The sequence below is a fragment of the Drosophila takahashii genome, chromosome X (assembly GCF_030179915.1).
Source record: "Drosophila takahashii strain IR98-3 E-12201 chromosome X, DtakHiC1v2, whole genome shotgun sequence".
Taxonomy (NCBI): Eukaryota; Metazoa; Arthropoda; class Insecta; order Diptera; family Drosophilidae; genus Drosophila; species Drosophila takahashii.
Window position 1 is genome coordinate 18,631,537 of NC_091683.1, and position 21,380 is coordinate 18,652,916.

At 48.3% G+C, this 21,380-nt stretch overlaps 1 protein-coding gene across 2 annotated transcripts in view; it reads right to left on the reverse strand.

Moving 5' to 3' along the window:
- Positions 1-352: 352 nt before the first annotated feature.
- The window catches only part of Myo10A (Myosin 10A), a 33,866-nt gene continuing 12,838 nt past the window's right edge, over positions 353-21,380 (reverse strand). The window contains exons 3-7 of one of the 2 annotated variants that reach the window (XM_017146805.3): positions 13,926-20,897; positions 3,826-4,364; positions 2,971-3,202; positions 1,123-2,265; positions 353-1,058 (exon numbers count right to left, since the gene is read on the reverse strand). In XM_017146805.3, the coding sequence (XP_017002294.2) occupies positions 891-1,058; positions 1,123-2,265; positions 2,971-3,202; positions 3,826-4,364; positions 13,926-20,897 (9,054 nt within the window). In that variant the 3' untranslated portion in view covers positions 353-890. Of the gene's footprint in view, positions 1,059-1,122; positions 2,266-2,970; positions 3,203-3,825; positions 4,365-8,970; positions 10,437-13,925; positions 20,898-21,380 lie in introns of those variants that run through there. The other variant, XM_017146806.3, reaches the window with a different exon arrangement.

Below are 21,380 nucleotides of genomic sequence, written 5' to 3' on the forward strand. Positions count from 1 at the left end.
ATTTTTCATTTTAAAAGGTGTCTGACGTCCTCGTCTTTAAAGATTTCGGCAAAAAAGAAATGCAACTTTATTGTGTTTAATAAATACCTAACGAAATGTAGAAGACATTTTTTAAACCGGACCATTCATTAAAAAGTTATAAGCAAATAATGGAATTCAGTCGCTTTCTCTTAGATGAGTAACTGGTATCTAATAGACGATGTATTCGACAATAGCGTTCATTTTTTTTTTCTATAACCAAGGCTCTTAGGTCCTTAAATTCCGGCAATAATGAGTACCGAGTATCTCTTTTTTTTCCCATAGCTAACAAATGGGCCTCCCAAATTAGAAACCCAAAATTTTGCGATAGATATACATATATAAATTGTATTTATTTATGATAATTTTAGGGATTAAGCTAAGCAATTTTCGATTTAACAAATGTCAAAAAAAAATGATAATAATAAAGTTTGCTAATCTTAAGTGCTAAAAGAAATCGTTGAATCGAAATTGGGTGTTTTAGGGGGTGGGGTTCAGAGAATTAGACTCAGAGCTGGGAGAGTTCAATTCCTGCACTCGGATTGCACTTGGTTCGCTTAAACTTAAGACAAGGGGACTTCTTTGAGCGGGTTGAAGGGGGATCTATATGGCCGTCGTAGCGCCACCGAGTTGGGGGAGAGTGAGAGGATCGGGGGTTGAAGAATCGGGGAGTTCGGAAACCAGCACAACATAAACATCTAAACATACATATGTATCTTGCATATGGGCGTTAATAAATATATGTATCTGGTATGGAGACTTACGAAGCGACAAAAAAATATGTAGAAATATGGGAGAAATAATAAACTCAATACAATATCGATACGAATAAGAATTATTATAATAATTATCCCGATATTCTCGGGTTCCACCTAGTTGAGCTCCCGCTTGTCGCGCTGACTGATCTGGGCCATGGTGATGTACTGGCGCACCAGGCGCGAGATCTCGTGGGCCTGCTCCGTTTGGACGCGGATGACGCGCTGCTGCATCAGGTTGCCCACCTTCATGTCCAGGAAGAGGGCGCCGTCCTCCGAGCGAACCTGAATAATACAAAAAATACAATTAACAGAGTTACATTAGGTAAATAAAAACCAATAAGCGCACCTTTCGCGTGGAGATGACCTCCATGAAGCTCCAGTGCTGCAGGGTCTCGTGGGTATTGGGGTCCAGGAAGAGGACTCCCCGCCGGTTGAGCGCCAGGATGAGGTCCCGCCACATGGGACTGTGGTTGTCCTCCACATGCGGCCCCTCCTCCGCCCAGATGCGCTTCACGGCGAAGAAGCTGCTGCCGAAGAGCGGCCAGGTGGCCAGCACGTTGAGGAACTGGGCCTTCACCTGGCCGGGACTCAGGTTGGCCACCTGTGGCCACGCGGACTGGACGAGGCCCACCCACTGGGCGGGACGGATCTCCCGAATGCCCAGCGCCGGCTTCGGGAGCAAGAACTTGATCTCCTTCATCGCGGGCACATGACTCAAATCGGCGGCCCGATGAAGCAGGGCCGCAATCCTGGCCATATCCCTCACCATCTCCGGCACCGGCACTCCATTGCCGGGCAGCTCCAGCAGCAGACCCTCCAGATAATCGGGGGCCACCTGGTTGAAGAGCACCTCCACGTACAGCGGCATGGGGGCGGGTTCGCGTTTCAACGCGAAGTGCCAGACGGAACGGCAGAAGATCAGGTAGAAGGGCTGCCCCGACTTGAGCAGCTCCGTGGTCACGTCCAGGATGTACTCGTCGGCGGCCAGCGGCATGGTGAAGGCGTCGCCCTGGACGATGCAGTACAGGGAGAACTCCTGCTGCTCCGCCTCCGATTCGACGCCCAGCAGGGCGCACAGTTCGGCAATGACGTCGGCCACCACCGTGGAGCAGCGGGTGTTGACCACGCGCTCCGCTCCGCCGGGCAGGCGGTAGATCTGCCGGCGGGCCGAACGTCCGGCGGACACGGCGGTCACCTCCTCCACACTGGGCACATTCTTCCGGCCGCCGCAGCGAGCGGTCTTCCGCAGATTGGTGAGGCAAACGGCCGCGGTGCCGTGACACGAGCGCCGCCGATCGGAGGCCGCCGAGGTCAGATGCTCCATCAGGTAGGGACGCAGTGCGTCCGAGCAGCCGAAGTACGCCGCCAGGATGCTGAGTAGCCGCCAGGCGCGCTGCGAGCTGTCCGGACACGGCGAACGGTTGGCCGTCGTCTGCTTCATCAGCTGGCAGTAGACCTCGTCGCGCAGGGCCAAGTATTTGTGACAGTGCTGCAAGATCAGATGGGAATAGTGAGTAAATAATACAGGTTATTTAAAATAATAAATATAATAATAATAATAATAAATGATCAACCAAACATTTTTTGTGCTAATAGATTCTAGAATATCGTGACTTGGCTAGTGCATAACATAGTTTCCATAAATTGTAAACCGTTTTGAATTTTTCTGTTTTATCGTGGGAATTTTGTTGTAAGGCAAGACTTACAAATAACAATTATACAATTTGATCAAAAATTATTCCCATTATTGCATTTGATTCGCAAATAACTAAAACTTTTTCCCACAATTTGTACAACTTTACTGTTTTCATAAAATTATTTATGAAGAAAAATTGCAAATTTAGAGGTCTTAAATTTATATGACCCAAAAAAACCTAAAGAAACTTGAATTAATATTTTGTAAAATTTTTGAAAACTGCTTTTCCTCGATAAATAGTGCTGCTGAAAGACTGTCATGATCTCTAATCCACTTTCGGCACATAAAATTCCCCTAGCAGTTATTTGACTTCGAGGTGTCCACAATTTGTTTCCGGTTCGGGTGCGAAGCTCGAATTTCTAGGGCAGCAGAACAGCCAGCGATTCAGTTGTCGCCCCAAAACCTGTTGCACATATTTGCGGGACCACCTCAAAGACGTTGATTTGAACCGGTTTGGGTAACCCAGAACTCGGAACCCATCACACACCACACACTCACCATGAGCACGGTGTAGACGCACTTGACCTCGGTGAGGTCGGGATCCAGCGGGATGTCGCCGCAGTAGCGCAGGATGCAGTCGAAGCACTCGAGCGCCAGTGGCGCCAAATCGTTTGGCAGTCGGAGGAGCGGCAGGCGTATGGCGTGGCCCTGCCACTTCACCAGCTCCGCGTACGAGCGATTCGCGGCGGACTGGTGCCGTTCATGGTGGCGGTCAGCGTCCCTCAGTTGGCTGTAAAAATAACAACAAAATGAATTAAATATATTCGAAATAAATAATTTGTATATCCTATCTATTAGAGCTTGAAAAAATATCGGCAGTTTTCTATTTCTCGATATCTAATTTGTGTTTTCCCTTCAAAACATAGATAATATCAAATCAATATTGTCAAAATATCAAAAAACCAATCATTTTTAAGCTCTACTATCAATAGCCTTCTAGGGAGAGGTGGGGCGAAAACGACCCATCTCACAACCTTTTTTTTAAATGCTCCTAAATAGTGATTTAAAACGCTTCAATCAGGTGATCTTTATCAAGATGATGATTATACAAATATTTCCTACTATACTTTCCTATTTTACCTATCATTACTAAAAGTTTTTTCTAAATAATAACAAAAGAGAACGCTCTCGAGAGAGCGAGGGAGATGGATATATGCAGTAAACAAAGCTAATGGCGCCATCTAGCGGCTGTTGAAATTTTTGATGACTCCTTCTAGAGGCTGTTTTAATTTTCCTCATAACTTTTTAGTGAATGGTCCGATTTAAAAAATTTCTTCTGCATTTTGATAGGTATTTTTAAACACATCAAAATTTCATATATACTTTTCATTTTTAGCGACTAGATCAACTTACTCGTTGCGGAAGTGCTGCATGGCGAACTGGAGCAGCGAGTACTTGGTGACCGAGGGCGGAGTGCCGCCGTTGCTGTCGTCCTGCAGATAGTTGGCGTCCAGGTCGTGGTGCGGCAGGGACTGCGACTGCTGCTGCTGTTGCTGGAGGATCTGCTCCTGCTGGTGAACCTGTCCGTTGGTCAGGGAGGAGGGCTGCTGGCCAGCGTTCGACTTGCGGGCGGAATGCAGGTAGCTCTGCTGCTTCAGGAAGCGCTGCTGCTGGCCCTGACTTTGCTGCTGCTGCTGCTGATGCTCGGCGGCCATCTGCTGCTCCTCCAGGGCGTCCTCCAGCTGCTGCTGCTGTTGCTGTTGGTGGTGCTGCAGGTGGTGGTGCAGATCCGACTGCTGCACCTGGTCGCTCTGGCGCGATCCGCCGACCTCCACGCCGTGCTCGTTGCGCTGGGCGTGCGCCTGGCGGGACTCCAGGCGCTCCAGCGGCACATTCAGGGTCTGGGCGGCGGCTCGGGCGCCCGATGACAAAGTGGAGGCCTTCGATTGTGACTGCAAGGGGAAGGAGGGCGAGAGCTGAGTTATTGTTATTATAGTAGAATATTTCATAATATTATTAAGTAGAATATTTCATAATGTTATTAAGTAGAATATTTCATAATACTTATTAATAAATACCTACAATATCAAGTTATCATCAGTTAATTATATTTAAAAGGTATAGTTATATAATATTTATGCAAATATAAATCAGGAAAATTGTTACCATTGGATCATCACCAAGTATGTCATAAGCCAGGATAAGTAATTAATTAATGTAATCGCTGCGCTTTTCAATACTCGGCGAATAAATTGACAAAAACGATGGCTAAAAATGTTTTATAGAGAAATTACTTTCAAACTTAATTGCAATATTGCATATACTTTAAGCCAAAATTACACTGAAAAAAATTCCTACAAGGAGTGAAACTAGAGCTTAAAAAAATATCGACAATTTTCTATTTCTCGATTTTTAATTTGGGTTTTCCCTTCAAAACATTGATATTGATATCAAATCAATATTTTCAAAATATCGAAAGTGTCGATATTTTTTCTTTTAAAGGAGGTACAATAATTTATTAATGACTTTATTTATATAATTATTAAAATGCTTCAGCCATTTTTTAATTGGCACACACAGACTTTGCGCAAAGGATTGAAAATTGGTTTTGAAAGTCAATTTCTGGCTGGCGATAACAATTATTTTTTACCGTGCACCGCAGGAGAGTGCAGCTTCTCTCGGCTGCAATTTGTTAATTGACTTGCAAGGCGCAATTCGCCATTCGCCATTCGCAATTCACAATTCGCAGCTCGCATATTTCGCTTGGCCATGTCAATGGCATGTGAAAGTTGCTGGGCGCCTTTTTGGCCAGCTTGGAGCAACCAGTTGCCATTTTCTGTACGCCCATCCAGCGGGACCGGTTGGTTACAGGGGGCGTGGCCGATGATTTATGCTACCATATTGACCGGTGACAGCTGGCGGGGATTGGGGATTCGCGATACTAGCGGAACACACTGCGTTTTTGGCAACGAAAGTGTTTGGCATTCGGTGATTTTTCACTTTTATTGCCTGCATTCAATTATTTGGTGCAATTTGTTGCAAGTGCTTTCTTTTTGGTTTTTCGTTGTTCGTTTATAACTTTTGCACGCCCCCACAGACACGCAGCTATATACATATACATATGTATATATCTTTTTGGCTATATAGATAGACTTAGTCCGGTGTATTTACTCCCCCCAGCAAAATGCATTTTGCACGCTCATGCGAGAAGAGATTAGTAAAAGTTGTTGTTTATGAAAGCGGAAATCTTTCACCAATCAATCAACTTGCCATATGTGAAAAATTATGCGCATTGTTCAAATTTTGGCCAGCATCGTGAAAAACCACTGCAGGAAAATAACAAAATGCAAACAGCAAATGAAAAATAACAAATAAGAAACAAAAACAAACTCATTACACCCAACTGGTTGTAAATGAGGATTGTTTTTGGCATTGCAACAATTTTTTTAATCAAACAAAAATGCACCAAAGAGCCATTTTTTCGTCCGAAGAGAGAGAGGAAAAGTGGATCGATTTATATTATACGACATATCATTTTCAAAGTAGCGAATCAATCAATATCAATACAATATTTCCTTTTGTTTGAGTTGCTATCAATATTTTACGCAAGACCAACGGAAATGTAAATATAACAGAGGTTTTAGGTTTATAAATTATGCATGATTTTCGCTCATTTTCCTGTCTTCATTTTTTAGATTTCTTAAGTGCGGTGAAGAAAACCACAGAAATGAATGTACAAAGAAGTCAGATGTGTTACCAAAACGCCATTCGAAATTTTCATAACACTCGGCTCTTTTTGGTGGTTAAATGATTGCAAAAAAAAACCCAAGAACTATGTAAATATTTTATTTTTTCTGTTAACAAGAATTTAATAAATGTTCAATTTAATAAAAACAAAAGAGAGCACTATAGTCGAGTTACTTTACTATCAAATACTTGTTACTAATCTAAAGGAAGTGAGAGGAAGATGGAGATATGCATGCAGCAAAGCGACTGCTTGCACTGCTTGCATTTTGAATTCCATTATTTGCTTATAACTTTTTAATGAATGGTCCGATTTGAAAAATTGCTTTTACATTTCGAAAGGTATCAATAAACACAACAACTCTGCATTTAAACTTTTTCGAAATCTTCAAAGAGTAACAGGTATATTTAACTAATTTTTGTTAAAGTGCAATACCATTTTTTTTTGATTAATAAAAAAAACAAGGGAATATTTTGTAGTGCTTAATGGCGTGGGTGCTACCCACAACAGTCTGAGCGGCAATCATTGTAAAATAACAGACATGGAATCGATATCGCCTGGGGACAAGGATCACCCAGATCCAAGATCCCAGATCCGAGTGCCTAATCCCAGCCAGAGGCTCTTTGGGACTTGTCTGGCTGTCTGGATGCGATCGAAACGACTTGGCCTGTTCGCTGTCAGCCAAAAACGGGGCCAAGTCTCGTGTTCACCGCGCATATGGGTATTCGAGCATGGGACTGGACTGGAACCAGGCTCCCAACTGGGTCAGATGGCCTGAATCGGACTCTAGATGCTCCAGTTTCCTCGAACACTCGACTTGCAGCGATAATTCTCTCGCGCAGAGTCACAAGCACTCGCCTAACACACACGCATAGGCAGCAAAAACAAGAGTTAAATTTGGAGTGTAATTTCTAAGTGACCGCTAAAACTTTCTTTTCGGCTGGCCATTTGTTATTTCATATGTGCCCCTCTTTTTTCTTTCATTGTTTTGCCAGCTCGAGTTAATTAAAATTCGAAATTAATGCGCACCACTCCGTCTGTCCGCTCGTCCGCATGTCCGTTCATTTGGATGGATTTACGGCGGACCAAACTGCAGCGGATGAGCGCTGGTCGAAAGAAATTAAAGTAATTTACTCGCAACAGAGGCCAGAGACGCATAATACACAAAAAAGCACACACGAAATGTGTAATTAAATTATTGAAATCAAATTACAGTTAAATTACAATGTTTTTTTTAGCGCTCGGAAGAAACGGAGCTTGCGTAGAAGTATTATAACCCATATTGTACTATCGCCTCTGCATCTTTGTGGGTCACTAACAAACCAACCATCCAACCAACCAACTCATCCCATTCAGCCATTCTTATTGTCTTGAATCTCTTCTGTTTTTATGGATCGCACACATCGCAGACTCACCGAGTGGTCATCGAACCCGAACTATAAACGTGATGGCATCTTCTTTGATCCAGCACGCTCCTCATTTTCCGGGGCCAAGAAAGTTCGCCAGGGAATTTAGAACGTGCAATACCCATCTGCTAAGCTACCCATACCCAATCCCCTGGTCAACTCAATGCAACCTCTTGCAGTTGGACAAGATCGATTAAACACAATCTGCGGATTCATTAAAGCCACTGGTCAGCAGCAACGGAGACGTTCGAATATTTCCCATTACTAGATTTATTTGAATAACTGAGTGGCAGACGTGCTTCAATATCGAAACATTTTTACTAAGCATTTAATAAATTATTATTTTTTTTTAATTTTAATGTTTTTTTTTGCATTTCTCATATAATTCCTATTTTAAAATAAAGTCAATCAATATAAACCATACAAAAAGCACAGCAAATAGCAAATTGGAAAATATACGAATATGTTTGGGTAGATTAAATACAATATTTGTATGTATATTCTTCGTGCTTAAATCTGAAATATACAGCATTTTTAAAATGAATGATGCATTCTATCACATCTAAATTGATCACTTGAATAAATTAAAAAAGAAAAGAAGCGATCCGTTGTAAAATTCAATAAATCTCTGAATAGACCCCGAAATATATATGTATGCATATGAATATTGTTGGGGGTTGTCCACTAACGATGTTGACATAGAGGCTGTCATGATGCGGGGACCCCGGCTTAATGTATCACTCGGTTGTATACTGGTTGTATAACCGAGATCCGAGATCGCAAGTTTACCCGCTAATTAGCCCACCAACCGGGGGGCCCAGCAATGAGGATCGTGATGTAAGAGAGAGCGACTGTTCAGTAGGCTGATGGGTTGGTAAGTTGGTGAGTTGGTGGGCTTTGTGGGCTGCCACTTCGTCTGGCCACGCTAATAATGCGATTATGTGTCGACTTAATAACACCGTTAGACCCGAGCACTGCGAGCATTCATCTCACTCGATTCACCCTGCATAGATCCGTATAATTTCTGGCCTTATTTTTGGGAGGGGGTCCACTGAAAAGCGTTCGTATTGGTTTCATTTCTCGTATGTTTTTACTTCCGAAATTGTTAAACGTTTAAATATAATCGATATATTTTAAACGGTCTATTTTTGAAAACTTAAAATTAAGGATTTTTTGCAAAAATTGTCTAAAAAGTATTAAGAAGCCTTGAAAAATACTACTGAGATTTAAGAAAAGAAGAAACATTTTTTTTTAGCTTTAACATGAGCGGATCCCCCCACTAAAAAAATATTAAAGGAAATTTGGTTATCAACAAGTATGTAAAACCCCCCAAATTCTTCGGTAGGTTCCAAAAGTATTATTATTTAAATCCCTTCAAATAAATCCCCGAAAATCTAGACTGTTTACCTCATTTGAGTTCATGGTCTCGAACCGCGCGAGGATCTCCTTGACGGAGATCTTGGACTCCGTTGGCTCCTCGAGGATCGTCTCCATGCGGCTGACGGATCCGCTGCTGGCATTGCTCACCCTCCGCGTCTTGTTGCCCCCGGCGATTAGCAATGCTCCCTGAAATCCAGCCAAATTCTGTGCAGGAATAGATGGAGCAGTAGGAGCAGCAAGAGGAGGAGGAGGAGGAGCAGGGGAGCAGCTGCCATCCATCTGAGAATCTCCGATCTCCTCCTCGTTGTTGTTGTCGTCTCTTTGGCTGAGCTGCATCTGCATCTTCAGGCTGAGCTGCTCCTCCAGGCAGCACTGCTCGCACAAACTGCCCGCTGAGGAATTGGAGGCCAAGGTGGCGGTGGTGCAGCACTTGTACACGATATCCTCCTCGACGCTCCAGGCATTGTCGTTGGCCAGTCCGAGATCGCCGTGGGCATCGCCTCCCCCGCCACCACCACCCTCCTGGTGGTGCAGCGTCATCGAGGCACAGCACTGTTCGTTGAGCTCCCGAATGCTCTCGTTGGTCAGTTGGTCAAGATCACAGCGACGCATCTGGAGCGACTGCTGCATCTGCTGGACATGATGCACCTGGGCGGCAGTTGTGCCCGTGATGTGGGCTATTTCCGCATCATCGGAGTCCGTGTAGAGCATCTCGTGCTCGTCGTCCGTCAGATTGTTCAGCGAGTCGAGGGAGGCGCATTTGCACTCCTGTTCCTGATCCTCTGGTGGATGGCTATTCGTATCCCTATCCATGTCCTTCTGCTGCTGCTGCAGCAGCTTAAAGTTGTTGACCTTGTCGTTGTGCATCTTGCTAATCAGCGACTCCACCTTGTTCACAATGCTGCTGAACTTGTGGGGCACACTGCCGCCGGCGGTGGTCAGTTGGACCGCCTGGCAGGCGGATGACTTGCTGGCCCTCACGCTCTGCGACATCCTGGGGAATTTCGAAGGGGCTCGGGGTTCAGGATAGGGTGACAGTCACGACCATTACGTCTCCTTCTCCTTTGCCGTCCCAGTGAAAGTTAGTGCATTGTGATGGACGACGGCCTGCAGGCTCTCTCAAATATTATATATTGTTTGCACAGCACAGAGGGGAAAACGTGAAAAGCACAACGACAACAACAAGAAAAACAAGGAAAATCGAATGGCGAAAAATGAAAAACGAACCGATGCGGCCAGCGTTTGCCGCACAATGAGTTTGAGTGGAATGGATTCGGATTCGATGGTCGGACACACACATCAGGCGGCCCACCATACGTATACGCGATTTTTCTTGCTATCGGCTGTAATTTGTTGTTGTATTTCTTCTTTTTTTATTATTATTATTTTGATGTGTGGAAATTGGCAATGCAGTTAAATGCGTGCCGTATTTGTTTCTTTTCTCGCTCCGAGTTATTTACTTTTTTCTTGTTATTTTTACGCTTTTCTGCCTCAATTTATTTTAATTTGCCATTTGCAGTTTGTCTTTCCACTTGATGGACTGGCGAAAATCCCCTCCGATCGTCGCCAGTGTTTTTTTTTTTTATTTTATTTTATCTCTGTGAGAGCAGTTGGAAAATATATGGCCATATAATTGGAATCAATGCTGAGTTGCGCGTTTTTGGCCAGCACGGATGGTTGGCCAAATTGTTGGCCAATCTGCGATACCGCGATCGGAATGAAGTAACCATAATAATAATAAAGGGGATGTGAGTGCATTTCGATCCAGTCATTCAATATTTAAGTATTGCTATGTTGGCTTTATAGGTTTTTTTTTTTGGGGCTACTAAAGTAATTTTTTTTATTTTTAATTTGTGAATTTAATTTTCAATTAATTAATTTATTTTTTATTACCTTTTTATATAATTTTATTTTTTTAACTTTTTTTAACTTGTTTAAAATTTATTTATGATTTTTGAAGCTAAACAGAATAATATCAGCAGTAAGTTTTAAAACCATGTGTGGAAATTAAAATAAATATAAAGACAATACAAGTTAATTATTATAAAAAAACAATCATTCAAGAAACATAAACTCGGATAGCAGTAAACATGAAATATCATTTACTCTGCCGATTTCACTGAACTTTTAGCAATTGTCCGCTAACTATCATAACTAATCCAAGCGAACTGACTGTTCAGGGAACAAAAGTGGAAAGTGATTTTCCCCAAATGGGCTAGGCGTTATCTCCAGACACTTTTCGAACTGCTCCCACAAAAGGTCGTTGGTTTATCTGAAGACCGCTTTGTGGCCATTCGATCGAATCCACCTGACTTGTCATACATTTGTTTACGATATCTTTTGGGTCAGCTTTGTTTTGTTTCGGCCCACAAGAAAGCACACATTTTCTAGCCACACCACAGAGCACAGTAAAAAAAGATGAGGCTAAACTTGGTCAAATCGACGAGGCACGATGGCAGCAAAAAGGCCAAAAGAATTCGACGCGAGAGCGCGCTGCGTGATGCCGTTACCGCACATTCGTAACAACTAACGACTGAAAACTAAAAGCTAAAAACTGAAAACAGAAAACTGGCCAAAACGGCCTGGTCAAGACTGGCCATTTCACTCGCAGCCGAGCAGAACAGAGAGTTAAAGAGCTGAGGAGCTGAAGAGCCGTAGAGTGGCTTTAAGCCAAGTTAAGAAGACCCACTCTCCACTCTCTCAGCCATCAACTCTTGGCCCAGCCGAGCGGAAAGCCCCCGAGAAAGAGCGGGAAAGTCTTTCTCCAAACTCTGAATCCAACTGCCATTTCCATTCCCTGGTGAGATAACTGTTTCGACTTTGGCTCTTTGGCTCCCGACTCTCTTTCAGATGGCGTTTAACGAGTTTTCACGCATAAAATGAATTGAATTAAAAAACAACTTAAAAAAAAAGAGCTGGGGGTATGAAAATCATTTTGTTGATCAAACAAAATCCCAGCGCACAACGCGAAGCGGAAATACCCTAGGGAAAACGATTGAAGAAAGTTCATTTCTGAAGCTTGCAAACCGATTTTCGCTTAGTTCTCATTTTATGCAGAGATGCAACAATGATTATTTATCATTCTATTAAATAGTTCTAGTTTTTGAGTTATAACTTTAACTGAAAAATATAAATAAATATTTTGTTTAAAAATAATTATTATTAATATATACTCTGGTTAAGAGGTAATTACAAATTGCCTATAATTGTAGCTTAAAGCAGCTGTGGCCTTTAAAAATTAATTTCCTTTTTTTGATAAATGAAATATTAAGAATTTACCAAGTATTAGGAAAACAAATACAATTAATGTATACTTTTCGATTAGGCTATTTTTCTACGTTTTCCAGTAACTTAATTTTGAAAAGATAACACAAAAGAAAGTGATTAAAGACAAGATTCGAGGAAAGTTCAGCTTTCCTCAAACTTTAATATGAACGATTTAGTCAAATATTGAAATAATTTTACCAACATCTCCTTCAAGTCTGATTGGCGAAAAGTGCATACCCGTTTCGAGTGTCAAACGGAAAAGAGAAAAGAAAAGTAAACACCGGACTGGAGCTCCATTCGAGTGATGGACGTGCGCCAACTATGAATATCAGCCATGCGCGGATGATGCTTATAAGGCGTTGGAATCTGGAATCTGGCTGGAGCCACTGAGACCCACTGAGCTTCGAGGCGACCAAAAAGAAAACCCAGCCAGATGCCTTCAACGAAAAAGGCCTCCAAAAAACTCATTCTTTTGAATCAGTTTAAACAAATACATTAAAAACACATACTTTTACAACACAATGGGTCCTTTTAAGATCTTAAATCTTTGTTTTCCAACTTCCTAACATTTCATGCGACACTGATCAGCAAAGGCAATCGTTTGTCTGGTCGATATAAAAATAACACTCTTCAATTACCCAGCTGCCATATTATTATTATCTTGAGGCCGTAAAAACATTAGGAGTTTCATTAAGGCCACATTATTATGACCAATGTCTGCCATTATTCACGCAATTAATGCAATTATTTTTCTATTTAGCCAAAGTAAAGTGGAATACAAAATAATTGGTACGCCAAAAATTGCAATTGGGGCAAGATATTATTTCAGTAAATCACTGAAATAAATATAAATACCCATGAATGTCAAGTTTTGTCTATAGAAGGCTTAATCATTAAGCAAGCGGGACAAATATTTAGAGTGAATTTAAAATCACCTCATTTCGGTTTACAAATGACTTTTGATTTTAGTCCAGAATAATAAAATCTCTTGCTTTCCTAACTACCAAATCAAGTTCTAAATGGCCAACTTAGAGAGTTTCAAGCTTGGCTGCCACGAGCTTTGAAGGCTAAAAACTTTTGAATATTTCTAGCATACTTTTGGGGACTATATGCAATATGCAATAGAAGGCGCCTACAAAATGCTTGACTTGTACATTAGACACCTTCATGAATGCAATCAATAAATTATTTTAAATCATTTGGTTTAAATTTAATGAATGAATTTTAATTTTTAGGTAAATAGAACTAAATGCATAAATGGCAGGAATATTAAGAAAACAATAAATTTAATATAGGAGAATCAAATGATTTTTTATGACAAATGGCCAAAAAATAAAATTTCCAGGTTTAAGTGCCAATCGATTGGAAATGTAATAACGAGTTCAGAAAGGTATGAAAATCCATATTTGGAAATATATATCTATTGTTACGGTCAAAAAACGAATAATTTTGTAGTGGAAAATTGGGATCTGGATTTTTTGGTAAAATTTAAATTTTTTCTTTTTGTTTTTTTGCTGTAACTTGGCCAAATATGGTCCTACACCAAAAATACATACTCTTTTGAACAGATAAGAAAATTATAAATAAATCCATAACACTTTCCGTGTTTTGGAAAATATTAAATTTCGAACATAAACCCTCTGTTAACTTATATTTCTATCTATAATAATAATACATAGAATAGTCCCATAGATGGTACAAAGCACTCCACTCACCTTTCGGAACTCCTGGACAAAGCTGGTGACCATCGACTGGATGGCGGCGGCGCGTGCCGCGTGGAGAGCCAGGTGCTTCCCATTGCGCAGATTCAACTGCAGGGCCGCCGGACGCGGCAGGGTGACGGCGCTCTGGATCTCGGCGAAGGAGATGGCCTGCACGACGATCAGGTAGTCGGCATCCCGGCGGGCCAAGTAGAGGCCGCTGTGCGAGACGCCCATGATGCTGACATCGGGATAGAGTGGCGCCCCCTGGACGGCGAAGAGTCGGGCGAAGTACAGCGGCCAATCGCGGGCCATGTCCACCAGATGGCGCTTGACCAAAGCGCGCACCTGCCCTCCAGTTCCTCCTCCTCCTCCTGATCCTCCTCCTCCTCCATTTCGATTAGATAGCGTATCCACACTGACCCCATGACCATGGAGCATATTGAGGGCCGAGCTCTTCTCCTGCGGCGTGATCCTCAGGCAGGGAGTCACCCCGAAGACGTCGCCCAGCACCTGGGCAAATAGCAGATCCAGGGCCACCGGTGGACCGATGGGCTCGTGCGGCTGGAAGACCTCCTTGCGCACGCGCAGCTTCCAGGGCACCCGGTTGTAGGTCAAACAGGCGCTGCTGGCCACCACGCCCAATCCTCCGGGAATGTTCGAGGAGGAGGAGGAGGTGGTGGTAGTAACCGGCGGCGGTGGCACTGGAGCGGGCACCATCACAGGCGGCGGCGTCGCGTCCAGCTCCTCGCGCATCCCGGAACTGGCCGAGCTCTTGCGCTTCCTCTCGTGCTCGTACTTCTGGGCCATGTGGGTGCGGAAGGTGGCCAGTCCGCTGCTCCTGGTGGTGGTGTCCAAACTGGCCTGGATCACGCGAGGCGGTGCCGGCTGGTAGACCTTGTGGCTCTCCCGCTCTCGCTCCACCTGGCGGATCTCGTAGAGCCGTTCGCGCTCCCTCTCCCGCTTCTCGCGCTCCTTTTCGCTTCCACTGCCAGAGGCGGGACCCTCGACCTCCGCTCGATCCCACACCGATTCGGAGTAGTCCTCGCGATCCCTGCTCCTGCTGCGGCTGCGCGAACGCTCTCGCTCCGCCTGATCCCAGGCAGCAGCGGCCGCCAGCGAGGAGGAGGAGTGCGGCGAATGCTCCTCCAGGTGCAAATGGTGGTGATGGCTGCCGCCGCCGCCAATCATCTGCAGTTCCCTTTGCTGCTCCCGACGCACTGCACCGAAGGTGTCGCGCTCCTGGCGCTGGATGAAGGCGGGCACGTGCTCCTTGACGGAGACGGCTGCCTGCTGGTGACTCTGGTGGTTGGAGGAGCGGTAGTCGGGCTCCGGTTCGGGACTCCTGGCCGTCGGAGGACTCTGTGGCGCCGGTGGCGGAGCAGGTGGCGCCATGCTGGGCGGACGGATGGGCGGCGGCGGTGCCGGTACGCTGGGAGCCGGCGGAAGGAGCACTCCCGGCCAGCCAGTGGAGGTGGCACCTCCCGGCGGAGCTGGTGGCGGCGACAGCTTGCCCTCCATCCGCTCGATCTGGTTGCGCACCGTGTCGATGCCTCCTGCTGCTCCTCCTTGACCTCCTCCTGATGAGGCTCCTCCCGTGACGCTGGCAAAGAGTCCTCCTAGCTGCTGCTGCAGCATCAGCTTCCGTGTGTCCTCCAGCTTGGCCGGCGCCCGCTGCTCCGACTTGGTGGACACCGTGGATCTCACTGAATGACCGGCGGTCACTTGCTCCAACCGCTGGCGCATCTCGGAGCTGAGCTTCAGTTTGCCCACACTTCCAGGCGGCGGACGATCCGCGCCAATCTCGAAGCTCTTCTTGGCCAGCTTGGTGGTGACCACACTCTGCATGGGCATCGCTCCATCCTGGGCATCTCTGGTAGCCATCGAGGTACTGGTGGTGGTCTCCAGCCGGATGCTGCTCCTCATCAAGGGCGGCGGCGTGGGACTCTCGATCTCGAACTCCTCCCACTCGATGGCGGTGGCTCCGCGTCCTCCTGAAACAGGTTCCCCCATTATGATACCTCCTCCATTGGTGGCTAGTTGGTGGTGCTGGGATTGCGGAGTAGTCTTCCGCTGATGCTGGCGCATCTTGAAGGCGAAGAAGTCCTCCTCCGTCTGGAACTGCGGCTCATCCTGCGGCGGCGGCCAGCGCCACTTGCCAATCCGCACCGTTTTGGCCCTTCCATAGGGATCGAGGAAGTGCCGCGTCTCCGAGGGATCCTTGCACTCCAGCGGCGGCGGCATCGGTGGCGGCGGCGGCGGTGGCGGCGGCTGCAGTGCCTCCATGACCACCAAACTGGATCGCGTGGTCTTTATGCGCATGGGAGATTGCAATTGCACTTGTGGCGGTGGCGACTGTGGAGGAGCAGCCTGCTGTGGTGGCGGTGGCGAGGTGGAGCTACTGGCAGCCGCCGCTGCTGCCGCCTGCTGGCTGAGCAGCGTCTGGAGTGCCTGATTCTGGGCCAACAGCTGCTGCTGGATCTGCAGATTCTGGGCCATCGCGGATTGCAGGAAAGCACGCTGCACCTGCTGCTGGTACAAAGCTGGACCGGATTCCGGTTCACCCGGCAGCTGCATCAGCTGGTGGAGCAGCGGATCGCCGCCATTGCTGTCCGTGCTGCCGCCGCCGCGAATACAGGCCACCAGCTCTTCTTTGCTGGTCAGGTTCTCCAGGGTCTCCTGGATGGGTAAAGTCTGGAATATATCATTCAAGTAGTCATCCAGGTCATCGATCTCAGATTCAGGATTACTAGTCACTCCGCCACCCTTGATGATAGTAGCCAGTTGATCCTTATTAATCAGCTTCTCCAAAGTCTCCTGAATGGGCAACGGTTGGAAGATGTCATTGATGTAGTCATCCAGATCCTCAATCTCCGATTCACCCTCATCCTCTTCCATGGATAGATGCCCACCACCACCGCGAATGCTGGCCGCCAGGGAACGGGCATCGGACAGCTCGTCCAGGGAGCCATCGAGCACGGGACTAAACAGATCATCCAAGAACTGATCCACATCGGAGGCCTGCGAGGGAACCCTCACCCGGCGCACATGGGAGGCCAGCGAGGGCGCCTCACTGGTGTCCGACATGGCCGACGACCGGGTGGCATACTCGGCTTTATCCGCATATTTCGAGGAGTGCGATCCGTGCGAGGCGGCATGGGATCGACGACCGGCGTGCTGGGACTTCTGGTAGCGCGGCGCCGTCTCCTTGCCCATCGGAGCCAGTCGCTCCGCCGAATGGTAGCGATCGTTGAGGCGACTCTCCGAGAGGCCCAAAGTGTGCAGCGGTTCCTGGGAATCGCAGTCGACCGTTTGATGCGAGGGTGCAATGTCCCCGGCCAGCAGATCATCGAGTGACTTGGAGCGCGACTTGGCCTGTGATCCCTGACCACCTGCTCCTCCTCCTCCTGGACTCGGTTCCCTCTCAAAGTAACGCTCGTTAAGCGCCGAGCTCCTGGAGAGCAGCTCCCGGCTGCTCCTGCGCTCGCGCGGCACTTCCTCCTTGCTGGCTAAACTCACCGTCGGTGGCGCAGGGGGCGGTACAGCAGGTCGTTTCACCGCTTCCGGCAGCGTCGTTCTAGCAAACTTGGCGCCCGAACGCAACAGATCGCTGCGGGGAGCGGGAAAGGCGGGACACAGCTCCTTCTCGGCTATCAAATCCATCACGTAGTCCAGGCCGCAGCTATCTGTTAACTGCTGGCCATCATCCAGGACCAAGGTCCATCCGCGACTGGCGACGCCCAGCGAGGAGACGGCCAGGGCGGCGGCCTCCTCGCAGCTGGTCCACGAATCCACGGCCACCGTTTGGCTGGCCTCGTCGGGCAGAGTCAGTGGTAAAGCCATGTCACAGCCCCTCGTCCAGGCACGCCACTCCAGCCAGGCGGGCACGAAGCTCCGGCAGGCACCCACACTGGACAGAGAGGTCGATGAAGATGAGGAGGAGGAATTGCCCTGCTGGCGGAGCAACTGACGCAGGAGCAGTGGCCTCAGGTTCCCAGGTGCCTCGTCATCCACGAATCTCATCAGATACTTGCTAAAAGCGGCACTTGGCTGGAAGCAGCAGAGGCACTGCCCCAAAAGCTGCCACAATCGCGTGGCCTCTGGCGAAGTGGGCGGCAGTCCATGCACCTGATTGCACAGCTGCACCAGAATCTCATCACGCAATCCCCTCGAGCTCAGGGCCTTGTGCACAATATAGTCGGCCAGCAGCTTCTCCTTGGCTCCCTCCAGCGCCTTGTCGTTGCTCCAGCGCAGGATCAGCTTGAAAACGGCCAAAGCATCCTGGAAGTCCTGATCCCTCGAAGCAGCCCTGGTCAGTAAAGGCGCCGTGATGGGTTCCCTTCGCGGCTGCAATCTCAAGCCATTGCAGTAGACACTGCTGAACTTGCCGAAGGAGAACTGCCCCAGATCCTCGGGCAGCTGGACGGCGGATGATGGTGGACCCGGCACAGTGCCCAGCACCTTGACCAAATGCCGATCGCCGTGCGGCGGCGACCAGCCCTGCAGCTTGGAGTAGATGAAGGCCAGCTCGGCCGGTATGTCCAGGTAGCTCAGTTGGCTCCGTTCCAGCACAGCCTGTTTGGCTTCCCGGGCTTCGCGAGCCCTCTGAGCTGCCTCCCTGGCCTCCTGACGTCTCCTATGATCGGATCGCAGTTGGTGCACTCTCCTCCTGGCCTGTCTTCCCCGCCACAATCGCTGGGCAGTTAGGGCTCCCCGGCGCATCTTCTCGTATCGCTGCTGTTCCCGCTGACCTCGCCAGCGTGCCTGGAGACGAGTGGCCGCCGCCTGGCGACGCGCCAACTGGCGGCGCACCAGCATGCCCCTCACATGCCGCTGCACACTGACCGCCGCCCGACGCAGCCGCTCCGTTCGTCCGCTTTCCAGCGCTCGGTGAAGGGCCTCCCGGAGGAAGACCCTCGTGGCGCCCAGTTGATAATCGGGTCCCTCGACTCCTGTCCGTGGCATGGCCTCCAGGAGAGCGCGGCACAGCTCCCGGTAGGGAGTTCCCCTGGCCAAAGGTGAGGATAGCAAATGCCTATAGCGCTCCACGAAATGCTGGAAGCGCAGGCGCACCGGATAGCCACGCTGCCGTATTTGGATGGTGTCCAGCATGCCCAGGTAGCGCAGCTGCTGCAGCACACACGGCATGTCCATGCGCAGGGCGTGCTTCTCCTGGTTCGGCTTAATGCAGCGCACGAACCAAGGATGACAACGGCCCATGGACTGAAGCAACTGCTGCAAGGAGTCCGCGAATCTGGCGGCCACCGTGGGTGTCCGTGGCTTCATGGTGACAAACCTCCCATTGCTTCCTTTGGGTAGAGTTTTCCCTGCATCCCGCTGGGCACGCAGCTGCTTGGTCAGCTCACCCACCAAAGGCAGGCGACTGGAGGCCAGCAGTTCGAGGACATCGCCGCGCAGGGCGTCGCGATTCTTGTCCAGAAAGCCGTCCACGCAGTACCACACTTGACCCGCGTAGTGGGTCACCCCGAATTCCTGGGCACCGATCCGCGGACGAGCGTAGAGCTCACTGAGCGCATGATTATAGTGGCACTTCTCCAGGAAACTCAAATCAGTGGCACGCGGAAAATTAGACTCGTCGTCGAGCAGGTGGCAAATGCCCACGGGTTTCTTGGCCAGCAGATGGATCACCGGCAGATTGTCGTCCCAGGCCAAAGGTGTCCATTCCAGTCGCTCCCTGGCATATTCCGCCTGCTCCAGCTTAAAAACATGCTTGTTAAAATAAAGCTGGAGGTTCTCGTTCGCATAGTTGATGCACAGCTGCTCGAAGCTGTTCTCGGCGAGGTCCTCGAACCCGAAGATGTCCAGGATGCTGATGCGATGGGCATCGTGGGTGCCGCCCTTCTGGACAATCGAGTTGATACGGGACACCAGCCAGTTAAAGAGACCGGCATACAAGGCCTTGGCGAAGGCATCCCGGGCATCCAAGGCCTGATCGATACCGAGTGGAGTGTGCAGGCGCTCCGCTCGCGCCTCCGTCGTCCGGCTGGTCAGCGCCCGGTGGAGTCCCTCGGCGCTGATGTGCAGCAGGTGGGCGGCCCACTTGATCTCCGCATCCGAACCCACCTCCACTCCTTCCTGGCCATGACGCAGCTGCCGGCGATGGAAGTACACGTTGCCCAGATGCAGCACAGCCGCCAGGACGCGTACGATGCCCTCGCGTTCGCCCTCGGAAACGCCGAGCACCTGCATGGCTCCCTGCAGCGATTCCCAGTCCACGCGACCACTCGCACAATCGGTGGCTCCCTGGTTCAGGTAGAAATACTTGTCCGCCTCCAGCAGGCCGTACTTGGAGCGCTCCGTCTCGGATAGACCGCCGAGAAGCTCGTAGAAGACATGGTAGTTGCGCTCACCCGGCGCCTGCGTAACAATTCGCGATTTCTCCAGCAGGTACTGCGTGATCTTGGCGCCCACGATGGCGCCGCTCTTGAAGTAGACCTCCAGATATTTGCCAAACCGCGAGCTGTTATCATTCCGGGCGGTGCGGGCATTGCCAAAGGCTTCTAGCAGGGGAGCCGCCTCCAGGATCTGCTCGGTGATGACGGCCGAGGCGGAACCACCGCCGGGAACGACGGCCGCCAAATACTGCATCACCAGCTTGGTGGACTCCGTCTTGCCGGAGCCACTCTCACCCGAGATGACCACCACCTGGGGCGAGGGCAGGGCGGCATGGGCCGCCGCTCCGATGGCAAAGAGATGCGGCGGCAGGGAGCCCAGCGGACGGCCGGCATACTGCTTGGCCACCTCTAGGCCGTAGGCGTCGGGAAACATCTTGTACGGATTGACGGCGATCAGGATGCTGCCGGCGAACGTGTAGATCAGGCCCTTGTCGTAGCGCAGGCGCAGGTTCCACAGCAGCGACGCCTCGTGCAGGTCGTCCAGCAGGGTCATGTCCTCCACCCCGCTGCTGCCCAGATCCTGGCGGGCACGCAGGCTGCCCTCGCCGGGCTGCAGGGCGAACGTCTGTGGCTGCAAGGGGGAGAATTTTAATTAGAAGGGTTTAAGTTTGATAAAGTAGGAAAAATCATAAATAAAGTATGAAAAAATCGTTAAAGCATAAATGTTCTCATTTTGATAAGAAGGTTCTCATTATGAGCTTAATGTTCTCAATATGGGAGAAAATGGTGAGAGGAGAAAAGTCTAATTGGGTTTATTCATTAACTTGTTGATTACTTATCACTCAAAAGGAGAGTGAAATTCGAACTGGAAGTGCACCCAAAAAAAATCGATATGAAACATAGCTCGATTTTACAATATGTAATATCAATTTTAAATTAATAAGCGGCCAGGTAAATTTGATTTCATTCGTTAGGAAAACATTTTTAAATAAATTGAAAAAAAATAAAATAAAACTAAAAAAAAAAAATAAAAAAAAGCAGGATTTGCTCAAAAAGAGTATTTCATGTAAAAACGATATGCGTATTGCATAACCAGCAATTTACATGCACGTAT